This window comes from Rhinolophus sinicus, chromosome 15 (assembly GCF_057876585.1).
Source record: "Rhinolophus sinicus isolate RSI-liver-muscle chromosome 15, RSI-T2T, whole genome shotgun sequence".
Lineage (NCBI taxonomy): Eukaryota > Metazoa > Chordata > Mammalia > Chiroptera > Rhinolophidae > Rhinolophus > Rhinolophus sinicus.
Window position 1 is genome coordinate 27,184,266 of NC_142515.1, and position 24,616 is coordinate 27,208,881.

Here is a 24,616-nt window from a genome sequence, read left to right on the forward strand (position 1 = left end):
ACATGCAGATACTAGAGACAGGAAATACTGGAAAAAGGAAATATGAACTCCAGCATCATCTTGGAGGGGCCACCAACTACCCCAGACAGGACAGAGAGACTGAACGCCAATTGCTGTCACCAACCACTGTCTGTCCCTCCAAACCACGACCCCCCCAACCCCTTCCCTCTTTTTCCCCACCCCCAATCCAGGTAACCCTTGAGAATTAGTTAGGCCGCCTTCAGGCCTGAAATAGAGGCCTGGGTTACATTGACTTGATAAATTTATGGGGTGTTAATCCACTTTCCTTTTCTGGCAAAGGCCGCTTTCTTTCAGGGAACTCATATCCTTTAAAACTTCAAGAGGATTTCCCTGTTAACTCATCTCTGAATCCCCACATTCTCATTATACACACTTAAACCTGTGTTCTCAATTACAGTGTTCACTATGGATAGTGGCTATTCTAGCATGTGTATGGCACGGCGGCAGATCAAGGGACATTAACCTACAGGAAAGAAACTAGTAGAGATACAAGTCAAATGCAACTATGTGTTTTATACTTTATATTTCACCTGGCAAAAAGTTTAGATTCCACCCTCAGCCAGAGTGGCTTTTAGAAACACAGTTTTGATCATGGCAGCCGTGCCTTGGTGATGCTAGCTTCTGACTGCCCTGAGGACAAAGGCCCAAATCCTGACCAGGACTCTGCTCACATTGGAGCTCATCTCTGCTCACGCCCTGGCAGCAGCCAAGCTGGCCTTCCAGCATCTTGACAGACATCTCCTCCCCACTGCACGTCTTCAGGCCTGCTGCCCCCACTCTCTACTGCAACCATTCTCCTCCTTGATCTTATGTTAGCCCAGCTCCTGTTCACCTTTCCTCCCTGTATTGCTCATCCCTTTTTTCCAGGAAGCCAATGCAATTCTCCTTCCCCTCAGGTCCTCCTGTTCTATGCTCCCCAAAAGCATATTCATTTCTTCTGTGATAGCATTTATCACTCTGCACTACAAGTGCTTGTTTCCTGCTGTTTCCTCCGCTAGAATGCAAGCGCCAAGAACACTGAGACATGTATTTTTCCCTGTGGTGCCTACACCTAACAGCACTGGCTCATAGCCGGCACTCAATAAACATTACCAGAATGAATCATAGAGTGATTAATATAAACAAAACCCCTCATCTCTAAATATATCATTCTCTCCCTTGGAGGCAGCAATGTTTCACTCACAACTTTGGGATGGGAAAAGCAAGATTGGCCTGTGAATGTAGTAAATGTGGTTTGCTTAAGAGAGATAAGCACATTTCCTTCTTTAAAATGACTTCACAAACAGGAAACATATAAATATGTGAAGCATATAAATGTATAAAGCATATAAATAAATGTTTGCAGCTGCATGGAGAATTTTAAAAGGATGCACAGTGGTTATTTCTTAGAGAGTGGGAAAAAAATGTGGAAGAGGGGAGACACTCTTTACTTTATATGCTTTGTACTGTTTGATTCCCCCCACCCCCACAACCACATGCATTCTTTTTGATATTGTGAACTGCCTCAAATATACAGGCAAGCACAGAGAATACTGTAATGAACATCAACCCAACACACCTACCTCCTAGCTAATCTAATCTTTGCATTCTTTCTACGTTTTCGATTTTTTAAATAAGTAAAACACTACAGATAGACTCGAAGTACTCCATATACTGCTTCTGATCTCATTCCTTTCTTTATTTCCCAAAAGGCAACCTTCAACCAAAATTTGGCAATCATCTTTTCTATGAACGCTTTTATACTGTCACTACATATCTATATATACCAGGGTGCCAAAAAAATGTATACACATTTTAAGAGATTTATCTATGCTCAAGCAGTAGTTCGCCGTAATCAGAAGCGTCTGGATGCTGATGGTAACCACTTTGAGCACCTCTTGTAACTGCAGAAGTCAAATGTGACTTGTATTCATCTTTTGTTATCGGTATATATTGAGTATTACAATTAATACAGTTTTTTCCTTCCTTAAAATGTGTATACATTTTTTTGGCAAACTCTGTACATATACACGTATATAAACATATAGTTTTCAAACTTCCTGTAAATGCTTTTGTACTGTATGTTTTCTTTCACATCTTTATTGTCCTTAACATTACATTTTTTAATATTCATATTACTATACATGGCACTAGGTCAGTGGTTCTCAACCTTGGCTGCACCCCAGGAATCACCTGGGGTGCTTTATGTATAATATCGATGTGTGGGTTCTATAAGGAGAGGTCTTTAAGGAGTGATGTATGGTGGAATTTCCCTTTTTTGCTGCCCCTTTAAGAGACTAAAGACAAATTACCCTTCAGTGCTATTTAGAGTAAAATTTGTATTTAAAGAAAAGAGAGAGAGAGAGAGAGAGAGACTTCATGCTGGCTACACAGGTATATATATTCACTTTGAAAAAGTTCAATGAGCTATAGACTCCAAGTGACCTGCACATGATTCTTGGATAGCTACCTGATTCCCACATGACCCAAGAGTGATGTCACGTGATTCCCGTGACCGCCACGTGACTTCTGGTTCACCTTTCATTTGAAATTTTTTCTCTTCATTTTAATTATTTCTAGCTGCTAAAATTCTCTTCTGAGCATCTCAGGAGAAGAACTATTTCTGTCAAAGATTTAGCCAGTGCTACTGTTCATTAGGTTTACAGTTACTCTCTAAGGACTCGGCAAGATCAGCATTACTGAGTTCACATTATGTTTCACAGCAGAAAAAATATTTCCAAGTGCTATTATACTGAAGCAGAATTTCCAAACTGCATATGCAGAATTAGTATTCTGGGCACTTTTCTATATATATATATTGTACTTAAATAAAACTTACATTACATTTAAGATGAGACCTTTTCCTCAATTCCTCTTTTCTGCAAGAGATCAGAGTGGCCCAAACTTGGGCAACACGGTAGAGAAAACTAGATTTTATTGATATTGCCAAATAATTGAATAAGCAATCAGCTATATAAACATAACAAGAGCTGTCAAAACTGGTAAAGATTAGAATCAATGGTAACTTTCATATTTACACACCTGCAAAAATATGACTTACCTGTATGCTGTGTGCTTGTGTCCCTCGAAAATTTTTTGGAAGCAACTGTTTCCAGAAACTTTCCTTTGAACAGTCAAAATGTACAGCCATTGGTGTATTATTTTGTTGAATATTAAACCAGACCTATAAAAACATTACCATAAAATCAGTCTAGGCCCATAGGAGCCCAAAGCCCGTAGCTGGTTAGGATGAAGCAAAATGTTACAGTCCTACTACCCAATGAAGTGGCAGGAGCCAAGGGAGCTTCTGAAGTAGGAGGTAAAGAGATTCCAGGCCTAGGTGAACATTAGACGGCTCACTGATTCTCATCCTTAGAGACTACAGAATCACCTCTGGGAAGGTCTTTAGGGACAAAAGATTTCCCTGGCCCCACGCCCCAGGGATTCTAATTAAACATTTGTATTTTCTTCAAAGTTCCCTATATGATTCTAATGTACGGAGCTAGGGTGGAGGATCACTGCTTTGACTCAAGGAGACAGCTCAAGATAAGATTCCACCCCCTCCCCCATATACTTACATTTCCATCATCAAACAAACAGTCTACACTTTGTAAAGGACAAAATGGGTCAAACTGCTTATGACATTGCCCAGTTAATGGATTCCAAAGCAAATATTCATCAATTTCTTGGGTTAATACGTAGGCCACAGGCCCCTATATGAGGAGAAGGAGTTAAAGTCACTTTGGGTGGGGGGTTGGTTGAGGTAACACATTTTTATATGTGAAAATTACAATATAAGTATGTGATGTCTTAGATTTCTAAAAGCCTTCTTTAGGACTTTAAAAATTTTTTAGAAAGGTAAAAAGCCAGCACTCATTCTAGAAATCCTTAGGCCCAGGCTAGCATGAGGATTCAAATGAGAGAATTTTTGAGACAGTAAAATACATTATTCTAACAAAATCAGTACGTTATGACAATTTTCCAACAGCTATGCCTAAAGTGCTTTGAGGTAGGGGCACTTTTATCTATTAATAATTCACACAGTGGTGCTATATGGACTAGCCCTGCTCTGACTAGAATATACTCAAGGCACAGAGTGAACACCACACAGAGTTAGGGAATTGAAACTTGCTGAAGGCTCTGAAAAAGCCAAGTGAAGTTAAAAAGCCATTAAAATAATTTTGAGAACAAGATCTGGAATTAGAAGCTAGAGAGAAAGTATACAAGAAACCATTTGAGGAATAAAAGTCGTCATTATGTTGTTATTTTTCTCTGCACATACCTTTTGAAGTACAAACCTTTCTTAGAAAAGATTAAAAATTTCAGGTAACAATAATAATAATAACTATTTAACATTTATTAAATATTTATGTATACCAGGTACTACATTCAGCATTCACACTAATTTTCTCACTTTGATTTACTCCAAATTGTCAGGTAGGGAAGATTATTATGCCCATTTTTCAGGTAATAGTAAATAGCATTATTCCTGTTTTGGGAGGAGGTAACTGAAGCTCAGAAAGGAAAAAAGGATGAAATCATACCATTGATAAAAGGTATTGCCGGGTTTTAAAACCCTCTCTTTTAAAACCCATACTCTGAACACTGTTCTCTGTAGCCTAGTCTTCCTAACTCCAAAGCTTTTGCTCTTCATCACTGTGCTCGTCTTCTTTACAGTAAAGAGGAGGCATCACCTCAACAGAGCTGAAGTCAAACAACTGAGGGCAGCCACCCCTGCCTTGGACTCACAGGTACAAAGGCAAAAGTTTGTTGAAATACTGTTAGCTGTTTACTGCCATCTAGTGGCACGTAAAACTACAGCAGGGGATCATATGGGGAAATTAACCATAGGCTTTATAAAAAAATATAGTTAACATACAATAATATATTAGTTACAGGTGGACACTACAGTTATTCAACATTCACATACCTAAAGCAATGATCACCACGATAAGTCCAGCAACCATCTGACACTGTACCATGCTATCACAATATTATTTACATTCCCTATACTGTACATTATTTTCAGGTATAAAACATCCCCATGACTTACTTGTTTTATACCTGAAAATTTGAAACTCTTATTTCCTTCACCTTTTTTCCTCCCTTTAAAAGACTTTCAGTTATTGTTGACATTCAGTATTTTATATTAATTTCAGGTGTACAGCATTGTGGTTAGATATTTATATAATTTAAGAAGTGATCCTCTGACTAGTACCTACCTGGCACTATACATAGGTATCATCAAAGTATTCACTATATTACCTACGCTTTCCTTTACATCCCCGTGAAATGTTGTAACTGCTAATTGGTGCTGCTAATTGGTGCACCTTTTCACCCTGCCCTGTACCCCCTCCCGTCTATCACCCTGATAAATCTAGTACCCATCTAACACCATACAGAGTTATTACAATATTGACTATATTTCTTATGCTATACCCTACATCCCCCAGACTACTTTGTAACAACCAATTTGTACTTCTCAATTCCTTACCCTTTTTCACCCCCCCACCAACTCTCCTCCCATGTGGTAACCATCAAAATGTTCTCTGTATCTATCAGTTTGTCTCTGTTTTGTTTATTTTCTTCTTTAGATTTCACATATAAGTGAAATCACATTGCATCTGTCTTTCTCTGTCTGACGTATTCCACTCAGCAAAATACCCTCCAGGACCATCCATGCTGCAGCAGATGGCAAGAACCCATTCCTTTCCAAGGCTGAATAATATTCCATTTTATATATGTACCACCTCCTCTTTATCCATTCATTCATTGATGGACACCCAGGCTACCTCCACATCTTGGGTATTGTAAACAATGTGCAATAAACAAATGGATGCACACATCCCCTTGAAGTAGCGGTTTGGGTTTCTTTGGATCAATACCCAGAAGTGAGATTACTGGGTCATTCTTTGTCTCTTGTTATAGCCTTTGTTTTAAAGTCTATTTTGTCTAGTATAAGTATTGCTAGCCTAGCTTTTGTTTGTTTCCATTTTCATGACATATCTTTTTCCATCCCTTTACTTTCAGTCTGTGTGTGTCTTTTGATCTGAAGTGAGTCTCTTGTAGAGATCACATGTAAAGGTTTTGTTTACTTACCCATTCAGCCACCCTATCTTTTGATTGGAGCATTTAATCCCTTTACATAGAAAGTAATTGTTGAAAAAAATGTAGTTATTGCCATTTTACTCTCTCTCTCTCTCTCTCTCTCTCTCTCTCTCTCTCTCTCTCTCTATATATATATATATATATATATATATATATATATATATATATTTTTTTTTTTTTTTTTTTTTTTTTTTTTTAAGAAATCTCTCTAACATTCCTTGTAATATTTGCTTGGTGTTGATGAACTCCTTTAGATTTTTATTGTCTGGGAAGCTCTTTATCTCTCCTTCAATTCTAAATGATAGCTTTGCTGGGTAGAGTAATCTTGGTTGTAGGTCTTTGCTTTTCATCACTTTGAGTATTTTGGGCCAATCCCTTCTGCTGTGCAAAGTTTCTGTTGAGAAACCAGCTGACAGTCTTATGGGAGCTCCATTGTAGGTAACTAACTGCTTTTCTCTTGTTGCTTTTAGGATCCTCTCTTTGTCTTTAGCCTTTGGCATTTTCATTATGATGTGTCTTGGTGTTTGCCTGTTTGGGTTCATCTTGTTTGGGACTCTCTGCATTTTCTGGGCTTACATATCTATTTCCTTCATCAAGTTAGGGAAGTTTTGTGTCATTATTTCTTTAAATAAGTTTTCAATTCCTTCCTGTCTCGCTTCTCCTTCTGGTACCCCTAGGATGCAAATGTTGGTACACTTGATGTTGTCCCAGAGGCTCCTCATTATTTTTGGACTCTTTTTTCTTTTCGCTATTCTGATTGGGTGTTTTTTCCTACATTATATTTTAAATTGCTGTTGATTCCTTCTAATGTATTCATTTCAGTTATTGTGTTCTTTACTTCTGACTGGTTCTTTTTTATGTTTTCTATCACCATTTTTATGTTTCCTATCTCTTTGTTGAAGTTTTCCCTGAAATCACTGCACATCCTTATAACCAGTGTTTTGAACTCTGGTAGATTGCTTGTCTCCATTTTGTTTATTTCTTTGTCTCCATTTTCAGTTCTTCTTCTGGAGCTTTGTTCTGTTCTTTCATTTGGGACATGTTTGCCTCCCCATTTTGGCTGCCTCCCTGTGTTTGTTTCTCTGTATTAGGTAGGGCTTCTATGTCTCCCGGTCTTAGTGGACTGTTCTTATACAGTAGGTGACCCGTGGGGTCCAGTGGCACAGTCTCCTTGGTCACTTGAGCTGGGAGCTCCAGGTGTGTCCCTTATGTGGGTTGTGTGTGCCCACCTGTTGTAGTTGAGCCTTGGTTGATATTTGCACATCAATGGGAGGGATTGACTCTTTGGGCGGATTGTTTGTGAGGCCTAGCTGTGACTACAGTGGAGGAGCTGCTATGCAGGGGCTGACCCTATGGAGCAGCATTGACTTTAGCAGAGTTCTGGCCCACTCTGCCCTTTGGGTTGTCATCCTTGGAGGTGACTGGGTGATGCTCTAGCTCTATCTGAAGATGGCCACCAGGCGTGCCAGTCCCATGGCCTCTTGGGAAGGGCCCCACCACAGGTTAAGTTCAGCTGTAGCCTGTACCCTGCCCAGAGCCAGTTGGGATGAGCCACAAAGCAATGTGCAGATAGCCGACACTGACACTGGGCTGGGAGTTGCCTCAAGAGGCCAAGCCAAAAACTGAGGCTGGCTGCTGCTAATGATCGGCTTAGAGCTGCTCAGCCAGATGCTCCTTTTTTGGGTTTTGTGATCCTTTGAGAGATTTTAGGAAAGTCTGTAGCAGAAGCCGAACCCAGCCATTTGTATGGAAAAGCCACTGTAAGTAGCTTGGGTGTGCTTGAAAGTTGGGTGGGACAGGGTCTCAGGGAATCACCAGGGCAGGGTGAATGAACAGTAATAGCGAGGTTGATGGAGACTCAGGCATGGCAGTGCCCACATCTGCACACCAGGATGGTAGAGGGCTCAATATAGAAACAATGGATTCGGCCAGCACTTCTGTCTGAAAGAAAGCTGCCTCTCTGGCCCTCACCCTGCAGCCAGACAAATTCATTCATCCCCGTATGTCCCTGGTGCCTTTCAAGCTGCTGCCCTGGCAGTGAAGCTCAGAGTGAGTGAGTCCATCAGCAAACAAGTCAATGTGCCCCATAAGATAGCACTTTAAGGGAACTCCTGGGACTGCAGCCACCCTCATCTCACTTAGCCACAATCTTCACTGTTTTTCACAGCCGGAAGCTATGGGGACTTCTCTCCCCAGCACTGGAACCCTGGGCTGGGGAGACTTGTGTGAGGGTGGGACCCCTCATTCCTCCAGGGGAATCTCTACAGTTGAGATATCCCTCCTGATTTTTAAAGGTCACACGTGGGTGTGGGCACAGCCCCTTCTGCATCTCCACCTGTCCTACCAATCTCAAGGTGGCTTCTTCTGTATGATCTTAGTTGGAAGACTTCAGTTCAACTAGGGTTCAGGTGATTCTCAATGATGGTTGTTCTGTAGTTTAGTTGTAATTTTGATGTGATCGTGAGAGGAGGCAAGCACAGCATTTATCTACTCCACCATCTTGACTGGAAATCAACCATAGGCTTTTAGCTAACACAACTGTGAAACAGAAATAACAAGCTATGCCAAGGGAATATAGAGAAATAAGTGATCATCACAAAAACTATAAAACAGTACATGAAATTTTGACACTGATCAAGATATTCAGGTTGAAATAGAAACAGTCCAAAAGAAGACAGCTTTCTGGATGTATGAATACAGGCGTATATAACTAAGTTGTAAAAATTTCAGGTAGGTAAACATGAATTTCTGACCCACTTCTTGTACAATTAAAAACTGAACATTGGTGAATTCCGGAGAAGTATTTCTTAAGGATCTTAAAATATAGTATTAGAAACATATAAAGATGATGATAGAGATGGGGTTAACAACCACTACAACTACTACTAAACTAGTGATACATCACCACCACCACTACCACCATTTATTGAGCATTTACTATGAACCAGGTGCTCTTCTCAGTGCCATATATTTACTATGTAATTTAATATTTCTAGTAACCCCATGAGGTAGCACTATTATTAGCACTATTTTACAAAGAAGAAAAACAGGGAAGTCACTCTTTACCTGGTATAAATTTTGATGAACCAACATTATCCTTTTAATAATTGCTTGCCCACAGAATTTGCTAATTAGCTTGTGAAAAGCTGGAAACTTTGGGTTGAAGGCTTTTAAACTTGCAGGGATAGCTGATTAGTTTTGTTTACAGTATTTAACTATTAACTCCAGCACTTACTTCTAACATTGAGGTTCCCAGGAGGACCAAAGCTTTCTTTCCGAAATACAGAAAGAAATTACAGAGAAGTATGGCATGCTCTTCTTTACTTCCAAGAGCCAAACTGATGCAGTGCTAAGGCAAAACAAAAGCAACAAGAATGTAAATAAATAAAATAGGCGAGGGGGTACATACAACTAATGCTAGGATGGTTGCAATGCCAAAATCTCTGGCACTAGAGCATTAGAAAGAGAGAACATTAACTTGGAACATAGGGGCCTATCTTTACGATGGGGCAGTTAATGGGATACTGTGTAAATAACCAAATAATTTATCACCCCAAATGGGACATTTTTATTTAGGACAAATATTAATCTGCCATGGGCAAACAGGGACATATGGGTTGGTATTTTAAGGAACCTCATCTGGTAGGAAATCACATAGCCTTTTTGGAGGAAGGGATCCTTTGGTCAATGGGGCTACACTCTGCCTGTACTAATACAGTTCTCTCAACTCAAAGAAAAGATCTTAATTGGAACCCAATCAGGAAGAAAGACTGAAACTTCTTTAACCCAAAGAACTGAACAGTTGGGCTGGGTGTAATCAGATATATGGTACCTACTAAAGCAGTTGTAGCAGGAGATAAAAAGCACAGCAGAGGTGGTCTATGACCTAGTTCTAGCCTTTAGGTGTGTTTTGTTTGGCCCCCAGAATGTTTTTAAAAATTGGGAGATCTCATATAAAACTGTGGATTTCTGGCTTCTCTTGAAAAAAATCAAAAGACTGAACAACATATATGGGCCCACATGTTCTTATGGCAATAATCTGTTATTGATGAGTAGCAGCTGCACCATTTAGATGGGACATGTGCTTTCCATCTCATTATAGTCCCCGAAAAGGGGCTGTGGTAGCCGGGGAGATAGGGGAGAGGGAGCTCAGGAGGTCTTGGAAGTGACTATTTACCAATCAATATGGATTGGTAAATTTCATTTCATCGTTTTAACAACTGATATGGCCACATTAGTACATACTGGATGAACATGATCGTGAGGGATGGAAGGTAGGGAGGATGATAACATGGCTCCTCTGAAAGAAAAGTGTGAACAAAAGAGTGAAAGGCAGAATATGAGTAGTCTTTAATGTCAGACCAAGGAGGTTCCCCTGATTGGATTTCGTAAGAGGAGAAAGGAATGGATGAGATTAGGTAACTAATATGCTGAGTTCCAGATGCCTTGTGTATATTATCTTTTCAAAACGCTTATATGACACAAATGAGGAATTAAGGTACAAAGAAGCTAAATAATTTATCTTAGGTCATACAGAGCTATTAAGTGGTTGAAGTAAGATTTGAACCAAGGTTTATTTGACTCCAAAGACTGTATGTTAGGTAGGAGAAAATAACTCATGTCTTGTGACAATCTAATTAGTCATATACTCATGGGCATCCCATGGCCAAAGAGTGCATGTTAATGGGAAGACATTAGCCAAGAGAAATCCCATGCCTGTAGTAACCTCTCAGTTATGGGTAGTGTTTGGAGTCGGGTGGGAGGAGGGAGGAGGGAATACTTACCTGAATGTTTTTTTTATGGTTATTTTCAGTTAGAGGTTGTCTTTCAATATTCTGCAGGATCATAATACCTCTGAACACATTCTGATTGGTTCAGAGTCCCAGACGAGTCTAGAGCTAATGACACCTCTTTGAGTTCTACCAGATTTGAATCACTCAATCACTGGAACCACATGCTTGTGTCTCCCTTGTTCTCACTTAGCAGAAGGTAGGGTAGCTGATCTATGAAGTTAGCCCTGTATCCACTAAATCCCGTTCAGCTCAAATCTAGCCTCTAAAACATTCTAGGTAAGTGCCAGAACTGTCAGTTCTAGGTGGAAAGTGTCCCCTCTTAGGCTCCCATGATGCTAGTATTTTCCAGTTAAAAATATTTATATAATGCTTGCTTAAAGATTTAAAGGGTACAAGTGATAAATATAAAAATAAATAAGAATTAAATCTTCCTATTAACTCAAAGAGATTAAATTTGGGATGTATACGTACAGAGTATGGGTGTCATGTCCATATATAAGCAACTAAAGGTAACAAGGTGGAATGGAAGAAGTGCTCTAATTAGGGTTGCCAGATTTGGGGAAAAAATAGGATGCCCAGTTAAATTCGAATTTTTAGGTAAACAAACAATATTTTAGTATATATACATATTTAGTGTATATATATATATATATATATATATATATATATATATATATATCACAAACATTACATGGGGCCTGTATTTTATTTGGCAACCAACCTAAAGAGAACTACAATCCAAGTGCTAAAAAAGAGCCTGCTGGGCCTGCCCAGTGGCTCAGGCCGTTGCAGCTCCATGCTCCTAACTCCCAAGGCTGCCGGTTCGATTCCCACAAGGGCCAGTGGGCTCTGAACCACAAGGTTGCCAGTTCAATGCCTTGAGTCCCGCAAGGGATGGTGGGCAGTGCCTCCTGCAACTAAGATTGAACACGGCACCTTGAGCTGAGCTGCCTCCCAGATGGCTCAGTTGGTTGGAGCGCGTCCTCTTAACCACAAGAGGTTGCGGTTCGACTCCTGCAAGGGATGGTGGGCGGTGCCCCCTGCAACTAGCAACAGCAACTGGACCTGGAGCTGAGCTGCGCCCTCCACAACTAAGATTGAAGGGACAACTTGACTTGGACAAAGGCCTGGAAGTACACACTGTTCCCCAATAAAATCCTGTTCCCCTTCCCCAATTAAAAAAAAAAAAAAAGAGCCTGCTATTCTTCATTCAGATGTGGGGAGACTGGGAAAAGCTTCCGGGAGGTGGTGACATTTGCCCTAGACTTTAGGATCTGACAAGCTCCATAGTGATAGGCCATATTTCTTTCCAGAGATTGTCATAATACTGTACTCCTGAAATTCCTGTTGAATCAAAACATTCAAGAGCTACTAGTTATAATGTGGAGTAAGATTTTTGGTCTTGCAGAATTATTTCTATGGATTGTTAATAGAGCTGAAAATGATGTATTAGATTATCAAATACTTTCAAATTTCGTAAGGCAAAGTACTAGACATTTATAAAATAGGTTTCTTCAAAAGAAAAGCAAGTAAAAAATACTACCAGTTTTAATTATAAAATGTAATTTGTTACCTCTGATGTCATCCATATATCAAAACCATCATTTTCATCCAGTGTATCAGGCATAACAGGAATCAAAGATACAAAGCGAGCAATGAGGTCCTAGAATAATATTAACTAATATTTACTGAGTGCATACTATTTGTCCATCACCAAGCACAGTGCTTTATATGCCTTATTATCACATTTTGTGTATCCTACAAGCCTCTGAAGTATATACTATTATGATTTTTGTTTTACAGAAGCATCAACAAGCTTGGAGTGCGAGGATAATTTGCCCAAGGTCACACAGCTAACAATATAGGGGGTTCTCTAAGACTAAGCCCAAGTTAGCCTGACTCCAGAGCATGCCTGTTAGCCATTACATTTCATTGTAATAAATTATTAAAATTTTAAACATGATACATTACATATATAGGATCAAATATAACTGTTAAAAGTTGAAAAGAGACATTGAAGAATAGCAAAAGTTTGATTTGCTTTTAGATTCAAAATCTATCAGATTATTTTTATTAAAACTTGTTATAAGCTGCTACAGTAGGAAGATATTGGGTTAGCCTGCTTTCTCAAACAATAGAAATTATACTGTGGATTGTTCCCCCTCTACGGCTAGAGACAACGACTCAGACTCAAGTAGGAAAGGAAAAAGAGATACAAATAAATAAACAATGACTTAACACAGAAAGTTCACTAACATTTTCATTAATTGACAATAGCCACCATTTATGCACTATTATGACCTGTACCCTGTCATGGTTCACAGTTATTGATAAGCAAAGAAACCAGGACTTTATATTTTAAAAAAAGACAAATATTGTCTTCGAAATAAAGCTAAGAGCATTATTATCTCCTTGGACTTTGGGTGTCAAGAAGCATAGGTAGGAAGAAACTCAAGATGGAAAAGCAGAGTGTAGCAAAAGACAATTTAAATTAGAAATCTGGATTTTAGCTTGAAGAGTCCACCTGAGGGAGCTTTATAATGGACAAATAATATAAATATTCAGAGGAGAGCCAATTGACTCAATTAAAACCTGAATGAACAAAAGGTATAACTGATTTTTCATAAGGCCCTTTAATCAAAGCTTACTCTTTTTTTTAAAGGGAAGACTTATGTTTCTGATTTCCTTTCTCAAAATGGAAGGAGCTATATCCTCTATTGAGTCTATAATGAATAAATCTTCATTGTCTATGGAATTAAATTTTAAGTATATGTCTCTTTTGTCAGCTGGTGAATAGATATGCATAAAGCCACATAGGGATGGGGTGGGGAGTGTTACGTCAGCAATTTACACAGAAAAACACAATACAGTTTTCTTCATCCCCACATACAAGAAGAAGCAATCCTGGGAGAAGCAATCCTTAAGAAGGATACAACCCCTTTTGGAACATACATTTTTATTTTGCCTAGAAGTCAAAGATATGTTTCCATGTCATTTTTCAAAGTTTGACGGAAAAGTTGTGAAGCCAGTACGGTCACGTGAGCTGGTGTGGCCACAAGGACTCTAGTCCAAGTGGGGAGAAACAAAGGAAGAAACCTTTTCTTCCATCTGGGGGCTCAGGAGGACACATTGCAATATAGATGGTTTTCTCTCAGGAAACTGTCTTTGAAGGTGAAATAATTTTAGTAAGAAAGTTATACTTGAAGTTAATAAAAAGTAAGCATGTTAAATATAATTTTGGAGTGATGAAAATGTTCTAAAATTTACTATGGTGATGGTTGCACAATTCTGTGACTTAAAAATCACTGAATTGTACACTTTAGATGGGTGAATTATATGGTATGTAAATTATATCTTAATGAAGCTACTAAAACAAAGGTGACTTACGAGTGTTGTGTTAGAATCATGAAGAAATAGATCCAGGAGTTGTTGAGGTGGATTTAATGCTCTGATATATCTTGTTACTAAGATCTGTATCCCTTCATCATTAAACACGGTAGTTGTGATTCTTCGGTTGGGAAATACTGCCTTACAACTTTTTCTAAAACTCTGGGCTCTCTCCAAAACATCTATTTGATCTGAAAACTAAAATCAAGTTTAAAATATTTCAACATTGTACCATATTGTTCCCACAGGGAAACATCAAGAACTAATGCTCATTCTTGCCAGCTTTGAAATTATTATTATTGGTTTTTAAAATAGTTTACGCATCTTTGATAATGTATGTAAAAATAATTCAATGTAAAACCTACCTTGTCTAGTCCTGGATTACAGGTGACATATGCTATTTGAGGTTCAATGGTAGCAAAAATATTTAAGAAGGTGCAATCTTTTAAATTCTGCCCATTATAATCTTCTTTGGGAGACACATAAGTCTTGCTCCAAGTATACCCCAGCAAAACTGGTGGAATATTTACTTGAAATGTTCCACTAATCTGAAAGAATATATCAATATAATGGATTCTGCATGATGAAAATAAACATCAGTCAAATACAATATAGCCCAACTCAGTCTTCTCCACAGGAGGAAGCAGGCTTACATAGATACGTGTTGGTTCCACTAGTGCCTACTATGTACTTATGCAAGGATGATCAGGTTCTCCATGCTGACCTGTTCACAGGTGCCCTGACACCCTGGGTCCCTATCTAATATGTACTATGCAAAGAGGGCAGGAGTAAGAGAGGGATGAAATGAGAAAACAAGTTACCTTAACAGAATGATAAATGCTCTAATTCAGGCTCAGAGAAAATGCTAACAGACAATGTTACATTTTGCATTGGTCTAGAAAGAGAAAAAAATGTAACAGAAGGAAGGACAACCCACAGGTCCACAGGAGGAAGGAGCTTTTGTTACAACAATCCAGGTTTGTCCACCTTTGAAGCTCATATTTTTAACTACCTCTCTCTCCTTGAGCGCGGTGGAGACTGAGAAGCATGTGCAGGGCTTTACAAATGTAGGAAGCCCGGTACCTCCAACAACTGAAATCTCTATTGCTCTTTATTTGCTGCACTTATGTATACAGCATGCTGCCTCGTGACAACTTGTGGTTGCATATTATGCAGATACTTTTACTCCCCTGCCTAATAGCCATTCTCTTCTTTCTTACCAACAGTTTTAGGTGGCAACATGACAGCCAAGTCACATAAACAAAAGGTAGGAGGTCTGCTGGGCTTTTCTAGTGAAGCGTCTTCTCCTGACACAGGCACTGCCTCTCCGAGCTCCACCCGGCCTCCTGTCTGCAGCATGAATACGAGGCTGGTGGTGCAGTGAACAATTTGCAATCATGGGGATAAAAGCCACATGACAGGGACAGTGGAACAGAACGACAAAAGTAGCTTGGATTCTTGGAGATATTCTTGAGCTGCTTGCTGCACTGGCATCCAGATATCTTTTTAGGTGAGAGAAATAGACCCCTCACAGCACCCGTGTTAGGTTTTCTGTGGCATACGGCTGAATGCAGTACTAATACACACATTAATTTCTTCGGAGTCAAATGCTCTCGTTTTCTTGACAAACTCCTCTTTAAGGACTTGGTTCAGAAGTTATCTCCTGTGTAAATATTTCCCTGATCTTTCATTCTCCTCTTACCCACCCCCAACCCCTCTGAGCAACCCCATTTCCCCCTCCAAACCAGGAAGAGGAAGGTACTCCCAACTGGACCATGTATCGATCTCATGCCCCTATCAAAACACTACATTATGAGGTTGTACTGAAATGTGAGTTTTCTCCTATAGACAGTGAACTCTATTGCAGTAGAAAATTCATTTCTGAATCTTCTTTATCTGGCATACCCCTGTAAGTAAGTAACAGAGCCCAAATTGGAGTCTAGGCTGGAGTTTTCGTATTTTGTTGCTCAAGTAGCCATATTCTTGCCACATAACCCAAGAGCAGAGCCCTCTGGAAGTATAACCGGGTCAGGTCCTAGTCATCAATCTCACCATTAACAATAAACAACACTGAGAAGCTGAAGCTCCTGGAACTCATGCTCACAAAGCAACATCACTAATCAGAACATTGCGAATCTGGTCCTATGACACTGTTATACGCAAATATAAATGTTACCTTAAGCCCTAAGGCTAGCTTTCCTATTCTTTATCAACAAACACTTTAAAGTTTTAAGAAAACAATTTGTGGGTGTCCTATTCTAGAGACAGCTAAACCTTCAAACATTCCAACACCCCCAATGGATCACAAATACAAGATCACTCTAACTGACCTAACATTTTCCAATCACAGATTCTGATTCAAAGACATCAGTAAATGTTTCTATTAGCCAGAGGTAAAAACTTAGAATAATTAGCGAAGAATCATTTTTTATTACCTCAGGCTGGTGCAGAAGAGCAGAGAAAGGGAAGACAATGGATCCAAGCCAGTTCTTTCTTACATATGAATGACCACCGCAGCTCCTGAAACAGTGATCCTATTAAAATAAATAATTTTTCTATGACTTACTTTATATCATGCCATGAATAATTTCACAAACTTGTAGGTTAAGTATAAAAAATCATTCTCTTTTTAAAAAGAAACCAAAGGTTACATAGGAAAGATAAATTTCTCACTTTTAAGTTCTTTAAAAGATAATTGACTATTTAAAGTAAAATAACAACCTGTTGTAGAGTTTATGACAGAGTTATGGCTACTTACATTTTTAATGTAGTATTTTTATTATAGTAGATACTGCTCAGTGCAGCAAACTTTGAAAATACATTAAAGAATATAGAAAAAAGAATGAAACTTATCTAAACTTAACCCCCAATACATCAACACCATTATCAACGTCTTAAGATGTTAAATGGTAGTGAAATATTTTTGAATAACGAAAACACATTCAAAGAGGAGGTTGTCATCATGGATGCTTGGTCAATTAGAAAAGGAGACTTGGAATAGAAATTGTATGGTTGATACAACAATGGTCAAAAATAAGCAGGTTTGCTGACATGGCTAAGTAACTGAACAGCACGGCATGTCTATAGGAAAAAGGTGACCCACAAAGCTGCCTCAACTTAAGCCCTTAAAGACCATGAAATTCAGTTCTCTCTGTTTTACCATTCTGAGCCCAGTTCATTTTCTAAGAAAGGTTTCTCTGTTGAGAAATGATTGCACTGACAGACCAACTCTGATTGCTTGGTAGTCATGTTTCTTATCTAGTTTACAGATTGTTTATTTTCCCCAAGGTCCTGATCACCTTTATCATGGGAATTTCAGACTTGGAAGACTGGTTTGATTTCCTTGCTTTCCTATCCCCACTTTAGCTTGGGCCACAGTGCCTTACACTTCTAGGACTTTGTAATTAAAGAAGTAAACAACAGGCCTTCCTGTTAAACAAGAGACCATCCAACTATGTGCAAAGAGAAATGAATCATTTTGGTCTGTTTAGGATGTTATGACTGATTCTAGGACATGCTTAAGCCCCATCATGGTGACAACTGGGGAAAAGATATTGTGACACTTGATTTTATGTCAACTTGACTGAGCTGAGGGATGCCCAGATAGCTGGTAAAACATTATTTCTGGGTGTGTCTGTGAGGATGTTACCAAAGAGCACTTGAATCAGAAGACTAAGTAAAGATCAGCCCCCACCAATGTGGGTGATCATCCAATCCTCTGAGGAACCAGGTAGAACAAAAAGGTGGAGGAAGGGCAAATTCCCTCTTTCTTCTTGATCTGGGACATCCATCTTCTCCTGCCTTCAGACATCAGAGCCCCTGGTTCCAGGTGGGGTGGGGGTAGCACTTTGGACTCTGGGACTTACACCAGCAGTCTCCCCATTTGCAAGCTTTCAGACTCAGACTAAATTATACCACTAACTTTTCTGGCTCTCCAGCTTGCTGATGGCATGTTGTGGCATATCTCAGCTTCCATAAACCTGTGAGCCAAATCCTATAATAAATCTTCTCTTGTATATTTCTGTATATCCTGTTCATCCTGTTTCTTTGGAGAACCCTGACTAATACAGAAATAATTAAAGGGGGTGAGAGGACATATGCCATGTATGTGGATTGGAAAGATCAATATTGTAAAGATGTCAATTCTAATCAAATTGATCTATATATTCAATCCACCCTAATAAAAATCCTAGCAGGTTTTGTCTTGTTTATGGAAATCAACAAGCTGATTCTAATATTTATATGGAAATGCAAAGAGCTAAGACTAGCCAAACAATCCCAAGGAAGAAAAACGAAGCTGAAGGACTTAGACTTCCAGATACCAAGATTTATAACAAAGCTTTAGTAATGAAGACAGTGTGGTATCGATGCAGTGGGAGATAAACAGACTAATAGAAGAGAATACAGAGTGCAGAAATAAATCCACATTTACACAGTCAGGAGATTTATGACAAAGGACGACTTTGTAGTGCAGTGGGGAAAGTAATTATCCTTTCCATAAATGTTGCTGTATCAACTGAATAGCCTTATGGGAGAAAAATTAACCTTGACCCGCTACCTCACAGAAACACAAAAATCCATTCTAGTTGGATTTTAGATCTAAATTTGAAAGGTAAAGTATGCAGCTTTTAGAACGAACCACAGGATTAATATTTTCATGATGTTAAGTGGGCATATATTTCTTAAAGAGAACCAAAAAAGTACCAGCACTGCATTGCATTGCACTATATTAAATCAAGAGTTTCTGTTCATCAAAAGACATATTAAGAAAATAAAAAAGACAAGCCTGAGTGGGAAAAATACTTATAATATGTCCAGAATATACAAAGAACTGTTAAAAATAAATAAAATAAACTGTATTCACCCCAGTGTAAATTCTTGCTTCCATTGTCATAGATTAAATGATCATATAGGCATGGATTTATTTCTGTCCTCTCTATTCTGTTCCATTGATCTATGTGTCTGTTTTTATGCCAGTACCATGCTGTTTTGATTACTATAGGCTTGTAGTACGATTTGATATCAGGCAGTGTGATACCTTTCGATTTGTTCTTATTTCTCAAGATTGCTGTGGCTATTTGGGGTCTTTTATGGTTCCATATAAATTTTAGGATATTTTCCAGTTCTGTGAAAAATGTCACTGGTAATTTGATAGGGATTGTGTTGACTCTATATATTGCCTTGGGTAGTATGGACACTTTATATTAATTCTTCCTATCCATGAGTGTTGTATGTGTTTCCATTTATTTGTATCTTCTTTAATTTCTCTCTCCAGTGTCTTATAATTTTCTGAGTACAGGTCTTTTACTTCCTTAGTTAAATTTATTCCTAAGTATTTTATTGTTTTTGAAGCAATTATAAATGGGATTATTTTCTTAATTTCTTCTTCTGATAGTTTGTTATTGGTGTACGCAAATGCAACTGATTTCTGAATATTAATTTTATATCTTGCTACTTTACTAAATTCATTTATCAGTTCTAATAGTTTTTTGGTGGAGTCTTGGGGGTTCTCTACATATAGTATCATGTCATCTGCATATAATGACAATTTTACTTCCTCATCAATAAATCAACAAACAACAGTGCTGGTGACAATGTAGAGAAAAGGGAATTCTCATGCACTCTTGGTGGGATTGCAGATTGGTGCAACCACTATGGAAAACTGTATTTCAAAAAATTGAAAATGGAACTACCTTTTGACCCAGCAATTCCACTCTTGGGTATCTATCCAGAGAAATCCAAAACACTAATTCAAAAAAACTATATGCACCTCTATGTTTACTGCAGCACTATTCACAATAGCCAAGACATGAAAGCAACCGAAATGCCCATCGGTAGACGACTGGATAAAGAAACTGTGGTACATTTATACAATGGAGTATTACTTGGCCATAAAGAAGAATGAAATCTTACCAATGACATGGATGGACATAGAGGGTATTATTCTAAGTGAAATAAGTCAGATGGAGAAAGACAAATACCATATGATCTCACTTATATGTAGAAACTAAAGAACAGACTAACCGAACAAACTAAACAGAAGTAGACTCAGAGATATAGAGAAAAAACAGATGGTTGCTAGATGGGAGGAGGTGGAGGGAATAGGGGCGAAGGTAAAGGGATCAGAAAGTACAAATTAGTAGTGACAATATTGCCACAGGGATATGAAAGACAGTTTGGGGTATACAATCATAATGTTGTAAAGATTTTGTAGAGTGTCAGATGGGCACTTGTCTTATTAGGGAGACCACTTCATGGATGGTGTAGATGCCTGACCACTGCACTGTACACCTGAAGCTGAATAATAATGAATGGCAAATGTGTGTGTGTGTGTGTGTGTGTGTGTGTATACACACACAAATATGTGTGTGTGTGTATATATATATATATATATATATATATATATATATATGTATAATAGCTATATACGATGTCAGAGGGATTGTAGATTGGGGAAGGGGGTTATCACTTTGTGAGGAGTATAAATGTCTAACTATTACATTGTTTTGTACACCTGAAAAAAAAATCAATGAAAAAATGGGCAAAATATTTGAACAAATCTTTCACAAAAGAGACTATTGAGATGGCCAGTAAACAATAGAAAAGTTGCTCAATTTCAGTAGTTACCATGAAAATGCAAATTAAAACCACAAGGTGTTATTAATATGGCTGAAATGGAAGGAAAAAACAACAAAAAACAGACAATGCCAGGTAACGGCAAGAATTTGGAGCAACTAGAACTCTTATAAACTGCTGCTGGAAGTATAAAGTGACACAACCATTTTGGAGACTGCTTGGCATTGAACTACTAAAGCTGAGCATATGCACGATCCAAGAATTAGCAATACCTCTCCTAAGTATACATCCAGCAGAAATGCATAGATATATTTCCCAAAGACATGTACGAGTATACTTATATCAGTACTCTTTATAAGAGCCAAAAATTAAAAAGAAGTGAATTTTCTATCAACAGTGGAATGCATAAAAAAGTCGTTGTATATTCCTACAACAATATAATATAGAGCAATGAGAATCAGTGAGCTATTGCTAAATGCAACCTTATGGATGACTCCCACAAGCACAATGTAAAGAGAAATAATCCATCCACAAATGGATGCCTGTATGAGATTTCAATCCTATAAAGTTCAAAAATCAGCAATACCTATCTATGCTGTTAGAAGACAGTAGTTACTCCTGGGAAGGAAGTGGCTTAGAGAGAGCACAAAAGAGGCTTCTTGGGTGATGCTAGCAATATTTGGTTGCTTGATCTGAAGCAATGGCATTTTTTTCCCTTTTAGCTTGTTGTCTCTACTATTTATTCTCCCTTGGAGAGGAAACAAAATATATACCAGAATGAGTTTGTCAATACACATTTAATTCAGCAATTTGGGGTTGAGTCTCTTGGATCTGAATAATCTAAACTTATCTGAAGTGGTTTGTAAACTCTAGAAAAAGCATTTAATTAAAATTAAACCTCAGAAATAAAACACTTTAAAGGGTTTTTTAAAATCATAGTACCAATTATTAAAAACTACAAAAGCTACTTTGGCTACAATGTAATAAAACCAGAATTCAAAATAAAAAGTTTACACTAAAGTCATTCAAACATTTGAAAATGTAAAAACAGTAAAGAATATTAGGTCAAGAAAACTAGAAACATAATAAAAATATATAGAAAATAATAAAAATAAAAATAAGTAACCTAAAATAAAAGATAACAGTCTGAGATGTTTTTAGAGATAAATTTATAGTCTTAAACTGTTTCCATTGTTTATGAGAGAGATTGAACAAACTAGATCTTCAACATACTTGGCCAAAATAAATACAAACATCATAACCTTAAGGAAATCAGAGGAAAAAATTATAAAAATAAAAGCAGAAATAAATGAGTTAGAAAACACAAAACGAATAAATTTTAAGAACAATTTCTATAGTTGGTTCTTTGAAAAATAGGCAAATATCTTCCAAATTAATTCAGGAAAAAATGGAAAGACACATTTGGATAAAGTTAGAAATGAGAAGAGAATAGGTAACAGCAGGTCAAAAATTATAAAAACCTATGCTGAAAATTGCATGCTGATGAATTTTAAAATCTTGAAAAATAACTGTTTTTTATTAAAAATTATTTAAACTAACAACCAAGTATTAGATTAGTTTATTTTTTTGTGACTACCAGGATTTTTGTTAATTTCAGCAAACGTAGGCTCCAAATCTGGAACTTTGCCAGCTCCAAATGCAGTTCAGCCCAGCTCTGGCATCCCCAGGGCTAAAAATAGGCCATATATCTGTGGGACTTTCAAGTCTTCAGCTTCTTGCTAGCAAATAACTAATGAAGGGGAGACCCACAGTAAGTAAGAAATAGTTGACAGCCAAAAAAAAAACCAAACAAACAAAAATAAAAACTACAAAGAGAAAAGAGGAAAATTGAGGCATAGGAAAAACTGCTTTCTGAAGAATAGTGATCAATGACAGGCCAAAACCTTCTTCCAACGGGGTGGTCAACTTGGAGCTCAGCCTAGCACTGGTCTTTTATGAGAAAGTGGAATGTTTTGGACCATAATTACCTTGGAACCCAGTCCATGAGAGGAGGGCAACAATATAACCCTGCCTTTTCTAAGGAGCAATGCCAATATTGTCACTTATAAGTTTGATACCGAAAGCATATGGAACTCATTCAATAACAACACAAAGCACTTGCAATAATTTAATTGTTAACTGCTATTCACTTCTGGTCAAACTGACCATTGAGATAATCCACTTTTGAGAGAGAAAGTTTGTTAGGCATTCTTTTGGGTTTTCTAAACTCTATCCTTTATCAGTTTAGATAATCAGAAAACTATCCTTGGTTTAACTCCTTGGAGAATAGCCATCACCAAATTACTGTTTAATATTTTACCCTCAACTTTTATCAAGAGTTGATAGAAAGTGTTTTAAAAAGAATGTATGTCCCTATCTCCTGGAAAACCAGGTTGGAAAACATTGTCGTTATGTTTCTCAGTAGTTCTTACAGAAAGCTCATTGCTGAACCATACTTCAAGGTCTAGTTCAACTTCTCTGAGTCCAATCCTCAATCCCTCCAAGTAGAATTAATTGCTCCTTCAATAGAATTGCCATAGAATTTGATAGACATTTATATTAGAGCATTTAATCAGAGGTCCAAGGGAGGAGGTATAATGGATATGCATTTTTACACTTTTAGTGCAACTTCAACAGGAAGGAAATTATGTTAGAGCTTGCTATGGCACTAAGCATTGTGTTAGGAACTTTCATATATCTATGAGAAAGATATTCAGTAATTTTTAAAATTTGATTCAATAGAACTGGTTTTTAGTCCTAGGAATAATTTGGTCTCTTTTACAGAGGTGGTTTATTTTCTTTGATCAGACACTGAGAAATATATAACCCATGTTATCTTTTTATCTTGGCTATCAGGAAGCTCACATTTTAATGTAATGTTCAATTGCAGACATCTACTTCTCCAAAATTCTTGGTATATTTACCACTCTTCCTTTTATATGTGGTTTATGATCTCTATTATTTTTGAACTGAGTTGTCATGTCTGATTTTATTTCAAGTTGCCCCGAATTCTTCTCAGAAAATGTTAGAAACAGATATTGTATCTAAAAGCGAATTTACAAATATGTTACTAGACTTAATTCAGTCTGACCTTAGAATTATTTCAACATTATTATAATTATTGTACTTTACCTCATGTTTTTCAATAATACTTTCATCAAAAAGGTTGATATATACATTATCTTTTATTTTAGATAAGCTTGAGAAGCTATAATCATGTCCTGGTGAACTGGAAATAAAAAGAACATATTTAGATGCTTAATTTATTTTATGAGAGCATTTTTTATAAAAGATTTTATAATTACCTGTGTTCTTTTATAAAGTATAAGCTAAGAAAAAACTATGTGCTTTGAAGATGACTGCTATCTTTCATTAAAGCCAGCATGTGCTTTGTAATTCATTTTATTTATGTCTTAAGATAACTGGCATGAAAAATAAAAATGTTTAAATGTCAAGCAGAAAGACTTTCTACTACAGCCACTCATTGCAAACAAATTATCTGGAGTATGGTGCATTAAGATTTTCCAACTATCTTAAATTCTGCTAGTGTCTCCTAGGTCAACACATAAACTGCTCTTTTGCTCTCAGTTAAAAGATATAACTATTTAACCATGAAACTTATTCTGTTTCCCACATTTATTTTCTCCAACCAGAAACTGGGATAGTGGAGTTCAGTTAATAGACAGTGCAAGCTGTCTGCTGATGGCTTTCTTGATTGGATACATTTTGGAGGTAGCAAAAAGGATGGTATA

At 37.6% G+C, this 24,616-nt stretch overlaps 1 protein-coding gene across 1 annotated transcript in view; it reads right to left on the reverse strand.

Moving 5' to 3' along the window:
- Positions 1-24,616, reverse strand: part of CC2D2B (coiled-coil and C2 domain containing 2B) — an 89,105-nt gene that overhangs the window by 7,025 nt on the left and 57,464 nt on the right. The window contains exons 24-31 of the mRNA XM_088791915.1: positions 23,997-24,093; positions 16,724-16,822; positions 14,654-14,836; positions 14,289-14,486; positions 12,475-12,564; positions 9,344-9,457; positions 3,579-3,713; positions 3,062-3,184 (exon numbers count right to left, since the gene is read on the reverse strand). Of these exons, the coding sequence (XP_088648041.1) occupies positions 3,062-3,184; positions 3,579-3,713; positions 9,344-9,457; positions 12,475-12,564; positions 14,289-14,486; positions 14,654-14,836; positions 16,724-16,822; positions 23,997-24,093 (1,039 nt within the window). The remainder of the gene's footprint in view (positions 1-3,061; positions 3,185-3,578; positions 3,714-9,343; positions 9,458-12,474; positions 12,565-14,288; positions 14,487-14,653; positions 14,837-16,723; positions 16,823-23,996; positions 24,094-24,616) is intronic.